At 44.2% G+C, this 11,293-nt stretch overlaps 1 protein-coding gene across 1 annotated transcript in view; it reads left to right on the forward strand.

The window, feature by feature from the left end:
* Positions 1-11,293, forward strand: part of LOC102386671 (collagen alpha-1(XXVIII) chain-like) — a 62,051-nt gene that overhangs the window by 39,011 nt on the left and 11,747 nt on the right. Inside the window, exons 24-29 of the mRNA XM_014520804.2 lie at positions 846-914; positions 2,074-2,142; positions 5,621-5,689; positions 6,800-6,868; positions 7,959-8,027; positions 8,688-8,768. Of these exons, the coding sequence (XP_014376290.2) occupies positions 846-914; positions 2,074-2,142; positions 5,621-5,689; positions 6,800-6,868; positions 7,959-8,027; positions 8,688-8,768 (426 nt within the window). The remainder of the gene's footprint in view (positions 1-845; positions 915-2,073; positions 2,143-5,620; positions 5,690-6,799; positions 6,869-7,958; positions 8,028-8,687; positions 8,769-11,293) is intronic.

Consider the following 11,293-nt stretch of genomic DNA (forward strand, 5'->3'; position numbering starts at 1 on the left):
CTCTCTACCCCCACAGCTTAATTGTTGATGGGATTTGCAGGTGCCTTTTTTGAGTGATGATGTGCCTGTGTTTTGGATGGGGGCTTGTAATATTTCAGGTATCTGATTCCATAAAAGAGATTAGTTATTTCTTACATTTATCCCAAATATTATACCCACCAGTTTCAACAAGGTTCCATAAGACATCCAATCAAATATGAATGTGTGATTTTTAAAATAATAAAAAATTAACAAGGACCTTGATGACAGAAATAGTGCCTGGAAATATTTTTAAATCATTTTTCTAAACTGATTGGATTTCAGGGTGAATGTTTCAATTCAAAATATCTGTTTTATCCACAAAGCAGGCATAGCATGTGTAGTGGCAGTGCTAACTTCCTCTCACTGTTCTTTTGAAGATTGTCCACCACCATCTATGGTTACATTAGGGGGGAAAATTCAGTTTTCACAAGTCTCTTCGTTCTCCCTGACATTTATGGTCCCAATCCTGGTAGCTGCAGTGATAATACGATGTAAGCGCGTGATATGAACATGGGGGATTTGATTGGTGCTATCATTATGAATAGGTCACCAAAGGACACGACTATGATAGTTACAGCATTCTTAGGCAAGAGTTGAACTGGTGACCTTATAGTGAAAGGGCCCTATAAATCCTCAGAGGTATTCAATCCCCCAAATGTAGTTTCTTATAAATCAGCTATAACAGCCACTGATAAACTGGAATATACCAATAAAATCAAGTCATTTACAATATTTGGTTACCAAAGAAGTTTTATTTTTATGTAAACCTCACCTGACAATGGCTGTACAGGAATGCATTCAAACTATTTTTCTGCTGTTACCAGGGTGAGCGTGGTCTCCCAGGACCCCCTGGACCATTTGGGCTAAAGGGAGATGGTTATCCAGGTCCTCCTGTAAGTATGTGTAACATTTTTTACATACTGATTGTGAACAGGTAGGTACCGATCAGAAAAAATTAATCCGTCTGACTATTGGTCCAGAGGCATTTTATGGATCTTCTAGGCTTGTCAGCCTGAGACATTCATTCTAGCGTGGATGGTAAAAGAGAAATTTTCCCTCTGGGGAGCAAGATATCCCAAGCCCTTCCAAGAAGCCAGGTCCCTCACTTAACTTGATTACTAATAGCAATATATTACATGTGGGGTTTTATTTTATCACTGATGCTTCAAGCTGCATCCTAGTATCCTGATGTGGCAACTGATTCTTCCCTCTCCTGTAGCAGGTAGAATGCTAGCCACCTAGGGAAAACATTTTGTGATGAACTGTAGCTTTCTGATACAAGTTCTTAGCAGCAATATTTCCACTGAGTGTTGTGAAAGGCAGTGTCCCCTGGAGCTCCAAAAAAAAGCAGCCCCTGCACCACCCTTAAGACTGTGCAGTGTGCACTGTCCTCAGCTGTTGGCCTGTTTTGTGGTGAAGAAGAAACAAATGCGCTCACCTGCTTTTTAGCTTCCTGACCATCCATGCACAGGATAAGGCTGACAAATGTGCTCAGCCCCTGTGATGAGAGTACAAAGAGAAGAGGCTCCTGTACCTTCTGCCTCCCTTGCATGTGCAAAAGCCATGAACACTGCTGTGCACCTGTTATATGCAGCAACATGCAATGCAGGAACTATCAGTTCCATGACTCTAAATTACCAGTTATTGAGCAAAGCTGCTGAGCATTTACGATGTCTAGAAGCGTCTGACAAGGTTGTGTTACCACAGACCCATGTTAAATGCAACAGTAACAAGTGCATAAAAGTGCCATATTTAAAAATGCAATTAGTTTGTAAATGTGAAAATACAAATTATTTGCAATGTTTTGTATTTTTTCTTTTAATTTAATGCTGGGATCTATTGTATTTGTCTCCAAGCATGCAAGTTCCACTGACTTCAGTACATGTTTACCTGAGGGTAGAACTGAATCCGTTAGTTAAAGAAAGAGTACTTCTTTAATACATGTCTCTTAATTAGATATGAAAGGGTTGAGCTTGTTTGCCAATATTGTGTTTATCTAGTCCATGTATCCTAAGGTTAGATTAATTGTTCATGTATGACTTTTGGTTTTAGGGACTTCCAGGTCCTCCAGGAGCTCTTGGTGAGCAAGGCCCTGAAGGAGTTGGAGTACCAGGACCTAAGGTACAGGCTATTAACTGTAGAAGAACAACCATGTAAAAAGTAAATTCTCCTTTAAATATATAGATAGTATTTCTATTCTCATGAATTATATGCCAAAAACAATTAGGCCTATTTATTCAAGCTTGTATTTATTCTTTAGTATCTAACAGGACTATCCTTTTCCAGTCTTCTATTATATGGGGTCATGATATGCTTTTCCATGGCATATATTTCCTCTATTTAGACTTTCTATCCCCCTTAACATGTTACAAGTATTGCACATTAACTGTTTAATTGTGCAGTTACCTTGAAACTGTGTGGGCCGGGAGCGACCCGAGCCCTTTTCCGCGCTGCACGCGGGCTGTGGCCAGCAGCCCGGGCACGCCGGGTCGGAGAGGGAAGGCCGTCAAGCTGGAATTAGGCACAAACGCGTATCGGTAGTTTAAAAGATTGTTTACTTACACCGAGATGGCAGTGGTGTAGGCTGGAAAGCTTGCCTGAGTTGCGGTTACAGACAGAAAAGAAAACAAAACTCGAACCTTCAGGGCACGAGGGTACGTCGCAAAGGGTTCCGGCGACGGGAAGATGAAAAATACGAGGGTACGTCGCAAAGGGTTTCGGCGACGGGAAAATAAACCTGCAGGACTCGAACCCAGGTAGAAGAGCTCTGAGGCCAGTCATAAGGGCTCACACGAAGTTTGCTAGGCTCCGTGGGTTCTTCCGTTCACTCACTCACATGAAGTTTGCTGGGCTCTGTGGGTTCGGTTCTCTTGCGCGCGGGAAGGGATACGTCTGGATTGCGCTCGGCAACAGGGATAGGCTAGAGGTTGATCAGACCTCTGTTGCCTGCTTTAAATGCACTGGGTCCGTAAGGATCCGCAGCGCTTAGAGATCACACAGCGTGAATTCTCCTCCTCCCTTGTTCGTGGAGTCCTCCAACTTGGGCGGAAACCACTCAAGCCTCTTATAAGGCTAGCAAGCCAATCACTAGCCGCCACGTGTGAATAATTTAGAACTGGCCAATAATGGGACTCGAATTAGCATACAAATGGCGGGAACTCTTTGCAACGAGCATTTCTGTACTGCAACAAAGAAATGCACCCTGCAAAGAAAGCTTCAAATTGGTGGGAAATTCTCCCTTGCACCGGGGTTCTCTTCTGCAGCAGAAAACTCCACCGTGCAAAGAAGCTATAATTTAGCGGGAACAATTTAGCAGTGCCGAAGCACACAAAAACAAAAATCACACCCTTTGGGTTGTGACAGAAACCAGCTACATATGCAAAGTATTTATCACACAATAAAAAGCTTCAACCAGCTCTAAAGTTAGACCTCAAAAAAAGTCCATGAACATAGCTGTCTTGGACGGCCAGGGCCGACTCGAGTTACGTTCGTACGTTAGGGCGGGCTGGTGAATGGAGAGGCAGACACAACTTATTGGTTGTAAAAAACTTTACTCACGCCGCTTGCAATCACGACGCAGGTGGTCCGGTCGTTGGAACAACCACACGAGTTGTTCCAGCTGGCGGGGCCCAAGCCAGTTAATCCGTCTGCAATTCGAAGCCGGCGGGGAAAGGGGTACGTCGGGGTTGCACCCGGTGACGGGGAAAAAGATCGATAGGTGATCAGTCTATCGATCGGCAGCCGCAAGTCAGATAACTTCAGAGGCACTCTGCAGCATGCTCAAAGCTCTTCGACTTGGGCGGAAGTCGCACGGAATTTTAAACGGCCAGCGAGCCAATTACTAGCCGCCACGTGTGAATAATTTAGCACTGGCCAATAGCGGGGCACTAATTTGCATCCGAATAGCGGGAACTCTTTGCACCGTGCATTTCTGTGCTGTAAAGAAGAAATGCATCTTGCAAAGGAAACTGTAAATTGGTGGGAACTCTTTCCTGTACACAGGTGCTCAATTGCAGCAGAACACTCTGCTGTGCAAAAGAGCTCTCATGTGACCAGGAAATTCCATAGTGCCGAGGCACAAAAATCACTGGGTTGTGACAATAGCGATGTTACAAAAATGTGCACAATAGCTGGTTGTGATCAAGCTTTAATTTGGATGTGTAGCAGGAACCAGCTGGGTCCTGGCAGCCGCAGGGTGCAGCTATGATCTCCTAGTCCTGGGGGGGTGTGAACCCCCCAGAGCGGGGAGATTGCTTCTGCAGTTACCTCCCAGCCTTGTGGGATTTCATGCCCCTCTGAGCTGGGGAAGTCATGGCAGCAGCAGCAATCTTCCCTGCCCTCCCCCCTCCCCCACTCCTAATGTGGGGAGGTGGTCTTTGTGAGTTTGCATGCCCCCATGGGGTGAGGAGGTCACTGCAGCAACAACAATCTTCTCTCCCCACCCCCACAAGGGGGGAAAGTTACCACAGCAGCAATCTCCCCACCCCCCAAAGTGGGGAGGTTGCTACTGCAGCAGTCTTCTCACTTCGGGGGTTTTATGTACGCCTGGGGTGGAGAAATCACCATAGCTACATCTCCCAGCCCCAGGAGGTATGTGGAGTGTCCCTACAGCTAGGAGCCCCTCAGTTGACAGGGTTCCCAGCCTGGAGAGCTTCCTTCTTGCCAGTGCAGGGGGAGCCTGGGATTGGGGTCCCCCTGCACCAGCAATAAGGCACAATGGGATCTAATGTGCAGTCCACAGTAGCATCTCCTGCCATGCCCATGTGGCTTGGCAGGAGGCGTGATTGTGCAAATCGCACATTAGATCGCATCTCACCTTTACTTGCACGTGTAGAAGGGGTCTCTTGCTTTTCATTTAAATGTATGAAAAAGTAGCAGAGACCAAACACACCTGGTATTCAAAGCAGCCATTTCTTTCTCTTTTTATATAAATGATCTTGATAGCTTGGAGGGATGGGGTGGTAAGACCTTCTCCCAAAGAAAATCACATGCAGCATCTATGGGGAATACCCAAAAACAAAATATTTTCCATAGTTATGGAGCATGAACACAAGGGAACTAAAAATATCTGTTAAACATAAGGAAAGCTCTGATTCTACTCCCATTGAAGTCAATGGCAAAACTCCCACTTCTAGTTATACTTAACAAATATGCACAGCATTGACATATGCATGTTAGATATGGGGCACATCTACATTATAGATGTGCCCATATCCTGTAATGACAGGTACTAAACCAAAGTAAATCTTTCCATTGACTCTCTGGAAGCTGGATCCCGCCCATGGTTACTCTGTAATAAGAATTCTGTAATTACAGTGTAGTTATTGCAGAATTCACCTACACAAGCTAGAGATCTTGTCTCCTGTTCTGATGAAAGACTGGACAAACCTCTTGCCAGAGCTCATCCCCAGTTAATACCTTTTCTTAGACCTTCACCCTGATGTGCCTATTGTTTAGAGTTGTTCAGACTTGTGTAGTAGTGTTTAACTAATTCCCTATTTTTTTCTTTTCCCCCTTAGAGCACTGTGAATAATGGGAATAGTAAAAACAAATTACATTCTGGTATATGTTGCATATTTTTAAAAATACCAATTTTTAGGGTGATCCAGGTGTTAGAGGACAAGTTGGTCTCCCAGGTCCACCAGGAGAAGGCCTTCCAGGACCAAAAGTAAGTAAATGAAACCATTTTGTCTCACTTCATCAGCTATTTCCAATGAAAATGTTTCATAGAAAAATGTAATAGATACATATTATATCATTCTGTTATAGTTATATATAGAGGGAGAGAGAGAGAGAGAGTTATATACAGTTTTGTGTGTGTGTGTATATATATTTATACACACACGCACCCCTACAATGCTTTTCATCCTACTCTAAAAACAACTATATCTATGAGTAAGGGTATAGGCATACAGCCCAATTATTGTGTGGTAATTACTCCACGTTTAATTTCACAGTAAATATATTCTGTAGTAAGGAGTAGACACACAACCAGATCTCCCAACCTGGCTTCCCTCAGTAAGCACTATTAGAGTTTTGGAGCAGCTGATCACTAAATACTGGGAGAATTGGGTGCACTGAGCCCCAGGATGAAATTGACTAGTAACATAACTAGTAACATATTATGGGCACATGACACATTCTACATAGTAATTTTCCACATAATAATTTTCACACATTTTTTCAAGAATTTATTTTTACCTGATTTCAAGGAACTTTAACCTGACTCTATAGTAGGACTGTTTGTTATGTGTCTAACACTTACTATGTAGTAAAATCAATTTACTACCTGACATTTATCCACTTCCAAAGACAGGTAAGGAAGTCAGTGTCCCCGTTTTGCAGATCAAAAAGATGTAGCTGAGTGATTCACCCAAGTCACTTTGGTCATTTTGTTTTTTTCACTGAACATAAGAACATTTAATAATTTTGGGAATGAGGCTTATGACCAAAGGTCATACTTCCCAAAGGAAGCAACTGAAAATGAAAAATAAAACCATTTTCAAAACTAAAACTAGTGTTTGGATTAATAGTCTGATAACATTCTCATGACCTTCTTATACTCCATGTCCTGCATCCATACCCATACTATGGAACCCTTATAGCATGAACTATATTTTTAATACAGCACATTTTTGATATGAGGAAACATTCTGTAACTAAATACCACACATTGCCATACTGAAATAATCTTCCACTTATATTCTTATTTGCTATAATTTGTCATGTATTTTTGTTAGAGATACTGAATCTAATGTGTACATTTTTCTTCCTTTAGGGAAGTATAGGACGACCAGGGCCACCTGGTCCCCTGGGACCTCCAGGTGAAGGCATTCAGGGAACTAAGGTATAAAAACTTACTGACTTCAGTGCTCATATAACTGAAAGGAGAACCTCACCCTCACAGTATAAAGGAACTGAGAAACAGATTGCATGTTATCACTTGGTTTTCTTTAGACCCTCTGCCCATTAGAGTTCTTAAGATGAAGCATGTAAAGAGTAACCTGGACATCTACAGTAACTATCCTGTTCTCTGCTTCTATATTAACAGCAAACTCAAGGGGATAGGGATCAGGAGCCTTGAGATGGAGCGGTTCTGGTTTCAAAGGACATTAGTTTTGCAAGTGCCTAGGAAACAGAGACATCCTTTCGTATTTTCTTTCACTGCTAAACGATTGTACTATCATGTTCAGAGTCATCCTATGAACTGTCAGGCACAGAGGAAAAAGGGTTACCCTGAGTCCATGGGTCATGCTCTTCTTCCCCTGTAACAGCATGACAGCATGTATGAGAGAAGAGCAATAATTCAGAGCAAAGGGGTGAGAGTAAGGAGAGAGAGAAAGATAGAAAAAGAGAACATCAGAGAAGGAACAGTAAAGGCCAATCTTATTTTCAAATATTAAAGAATGAAAAATAATCCTGTCTGGCTGGATCATAGAACTCTTGCTGACTTTCAGGTCAGTGGGATTGCTTGGATGAGCAAGGGCTCACCAGAGTGAGTAAGAGCTTCTTTAACCTCACTTTGGGCATTATGACTGCTCTCCATGCCAAGCTAGTTTGCATACCAGGTTCTGACACCCTAGAGCAGATATTCCAATGAAGCATTTCGACAGGACAGCAAAAACATTTTTTAAGATTTGAATTCTTAATGAGTTATCTCTCCAAGCTTGAATCAGGCTTTCCTTAGAGGAAGTTCTATTGGCTCTGGTGCCTGAGATACTTTTTCTTAAGGTGTAAGAAAAGGAAGCTTGTAAGCGTTCCTGAATGGAAACAAGGGAAGCTCACACAGAAGTATCTCTGCATAAAAATAACTGCATCTATTATACTAAATCCCTCAATATTCATAAAAATGTAGCTTGAAACAGTTCTTCTATGACCTTTAAACGTACAACATGATGAATGGTTATCAAGTGTTCATATTTCTTAATTATTGCTAGGGTGAACAAGGAATTCAGGGAATACCAGGACCACGAGGGCCTCCAGGGGAAGGACTTCTAGGACCTAAGGTACAGGGTGTAAATGAGAAAACACATCTGGTGCCCAGTTCTTTTTTTGAAGTCATCATATTGGAGATACTCACTGGAGTGACTTCCTATTGGTGTTGCTTGGTGTGGCATGTACATTTTTGGGGACTGTTATTGTTTCTGTTCTGTATCCCATAAAAGAGTTTAGTCATAGAAGAAAGGCAACCAATACAGTTACCAATTTCAGCTTATTTAAACCAGCCATAACAACAGGCCTTAGTTTATTCCAGGGGCCAGATCCAGCCTATAGAGCCCTATCATCCAGTTTGTGGTGCTTCCTGTGGGCTCTTGGACTGGCCCTGCATGCTGCATTACTCATGCTGGGGCTACAGTCAGCACGTGAATTGAATATAAAACACGGGCCAATCCAGAACATGCATTATATGTGGCACACTGGGCTGGTCTGTGGTATGCGCTGCATGCAGCATCTGTACACTGCATCCAGCCTGTGGGGGAGAATCTCTGGGCCCAGTCTGGCCTGTGGACCAGCCCCGCACCCCTTATGGCCTGATTAGTTTGATATCCCTGGTCTATTCCATTACCTACAAGTGGTTTCAACAAGGACAGCTAGAAAAAAAGTGAAAAGTTTAAATTTAAAAGATGTGATTAACAACTAATGTGTAGTCAATGCATTGTTCAAAGGGTGATCGTGGTGCTACTGGTGAAAAAGGTAAAAAAGGAGAAAAAGGGAACCTGGGCGATCCTGGCTTGTCTGGAGAACCTGTGAGTACCTAATATTTGCCACTTAGTTATTAAACGTATTTTACGCACCCTTCACGAAATGGCTGTGTGTTTTCAGAAAACCAAAACTATGGAAAGTGTTTAATAAATCAACCACAAAGTTCTGTTCTAGAGTCACGATTTAACTGTAGGTCAGTGTAGCACACTGGTCCCTGGAGCAGCCGTGATGCCCTCTGGTGGCTCTGCAACCATGCCCCACTCTGCCTCTAGGGTGCCCTCCCTTCTGTCTCACCCACCATGCTTTGATGTAATTATAGGATTCAAAGGAAGGCTGCCCACAGGCTGTAGTTTGAGCCCCAGTCCAGGTAAATCCCCACTGGGGTTCCCCTGCACCCCAGTGGTCTTGATGACACCCTCAGGCTTGGTGGGCCCTCTTGGCCTGACCGTGCCTCTGCAGGGCATCTATAGCTTTACAGACTAATTGCATGGCTCTGTTCCTCCCCTACACCAATGCCCCAAGCCTTGCACTATTTCAAAATAGTCCCTGGTTGGGGCTTCAGCCTCCTTGGCCTCTGCCCCCTTTCTCTATCTGGGCTTTCTACCCTGGACCTCTGGCATATTGGATCTGGCTTTGAGGCACCAGCTCTAGTCTAGCCCTTTCAGGCACCAGGCCCCTGTCTGCCAGGCACCGAGCCCATCTGTCTGTGCTGCTCTCAGGCACCGGGCCCCTCGGCTCTGCTCTGGGCTCTGTGGCCCACATTCTGCCCTGCTCTGGGCTCAGTACTTGCTCGACCTTGAGCCTGCCCCTGTCAGGGCTTAAGGCAACAGCATGCCCCAGGGGCACTAATGGGACCTCCAAATACTGCCCTGCACAGTCCCAAATCAAACCACTGGTTCTAAACTTCAACCAAACAACAAGTTCCCTGGGCTATAACATAAAGTCTCCACCCCTGGGCCTAGTAACATTAATAAAAAGGGAAGCAGCCTTTTGCCCCTTTAAAAGGGAAAACCTTCCCACCCCTCTGGTGTCAGGGTAACTTGCCAGCTTTTGGGTTATACCCCTGTGAGCTCCCAGAGCCTCACTTGTGATCCAAGGCATCACAGTAGTCAAGCTAGTATTCCCTGGTAGCTTTCCTGGCCAGGAGCTCACACTCCTGCAGCTTGTGGGGCTAGGCTGCCTTGCTAGTTCAGGCCCTGGGTTTATATGCCTCCCAGGGCCCTGTCCCTGCTCACAGAAGACTACTCTGGGCTGCCTGCAGGTCCCTGCTAATTAATCTCATGGACCACTTACTATGGCAACGTATAGCAGTTGCACCTGGACTGGCCTGCAGTGCTTCCTCTCTGGGCTGCTTCTCTCTTAAAGTAACTGTTACAGTCAGGTACAGAGAGAAGAAGGAGATGGCCAGTGAGGGTTGGCCACTCTTCTGCTAGGGAAGGTCCTAGAAAGCCTGATGGGACAACACTGCCCCCCCCAGCTCCTGCTATACTATTTAGCCAGTATTTAGGGAGCTTTGCTTGAGTCCCAGCATTTCACACTCATTGCCTATTATTGTTGCACAAACGGCTAGTTTTAGCCCCTGGAGGCTTGTCTAATTTACCTCAAGGGGAGAGTCACACACACATTCAGGCCAGGTCCAACTCGAGTTTATTGTTTGCAAACAGATCGACAAGGGAGTTCAATGCTCAAAGCCGAGTCGACCCCTAGTCGTGCCCGAGGTTTCACTTCTTTTATAGCTTACATAAACAGAGGGTTTCAGCGTGTCGTGTAATTATTGGCAGCATTATAAGTTCCTTATTGTTACGTCTTGTCTGGCAGGTCGAGCTCAACTTGTTATTGGTTAATGTTCCTTATCAAGTTTTAGCACATGCGTAGTCAAAAAGCAGAACTGCGGCAAAAAGGCCTGTCGCATGCACAGTTCTAAAGGGGGACTGCGACAAACCTAATGCCTCCTAGTAACCCCTTATCTTGGTGTAACTCTAAGGCATTGAACAAGTATGGTTGCGAAATTTTATGTGCAAAGCAGTCCTCAGTCTGTATGCAGAAGCTATTGCAAAGCATGCTAAATACAAAAGCATTTGCAAAAAGGCGTTATGTCTAAATTCTAGCATATTTTTACCACAATTCCCCCCTCAAGATGCTTTCTAACTCTAATCTTAATAATTGTTAGCAATGGCTAGCTTTTGGTAATGCACAAGCATCTCGCGGTTGACGACTGACTGAACGGTTCGTCTCAGAAGAGCCATGATGCAGGGTATAATACAGGGAAGCAAACAAAGTATTGACATCAGTAGGCAAAAGGCCACTAAAGCACCCCTTAACCATCCAAGCTGGGGGAGCCAGGATGTAAACCAATCAAAGTCCCACCCGTTCCATGCTTGGACTGGGACATGCGCTACCTTTTCCATGTCATCCGCTAAGGTCTTTATCAATTCACCATTATCATCGATTTCAACACAACAATTGGACAAATTTAACTTCCTACACACCCCTCCTTCACTGGCAAGTAAATAGTCAAGAGCTAAGCGATTTTGCAGTCGTACTGAGCCTTACTGAGGGTTGCAAGCTC

The sequence above is a fragment of the Alligator sinensis genome, unplaced genomic scaffold (assembly GCF_000455745.1).
Source record: "Alligator sinensis unplaced genomic scaffold, ASM45574v1 scaffold143_1, whole genome shotgun sequence".
In the NCBI taxonomy this organism is placed as follows: Eukaryota; Metazoa; Chordata; order Crocodylia; family Alligatoridae; genus Alligator; species Alligator sinensis.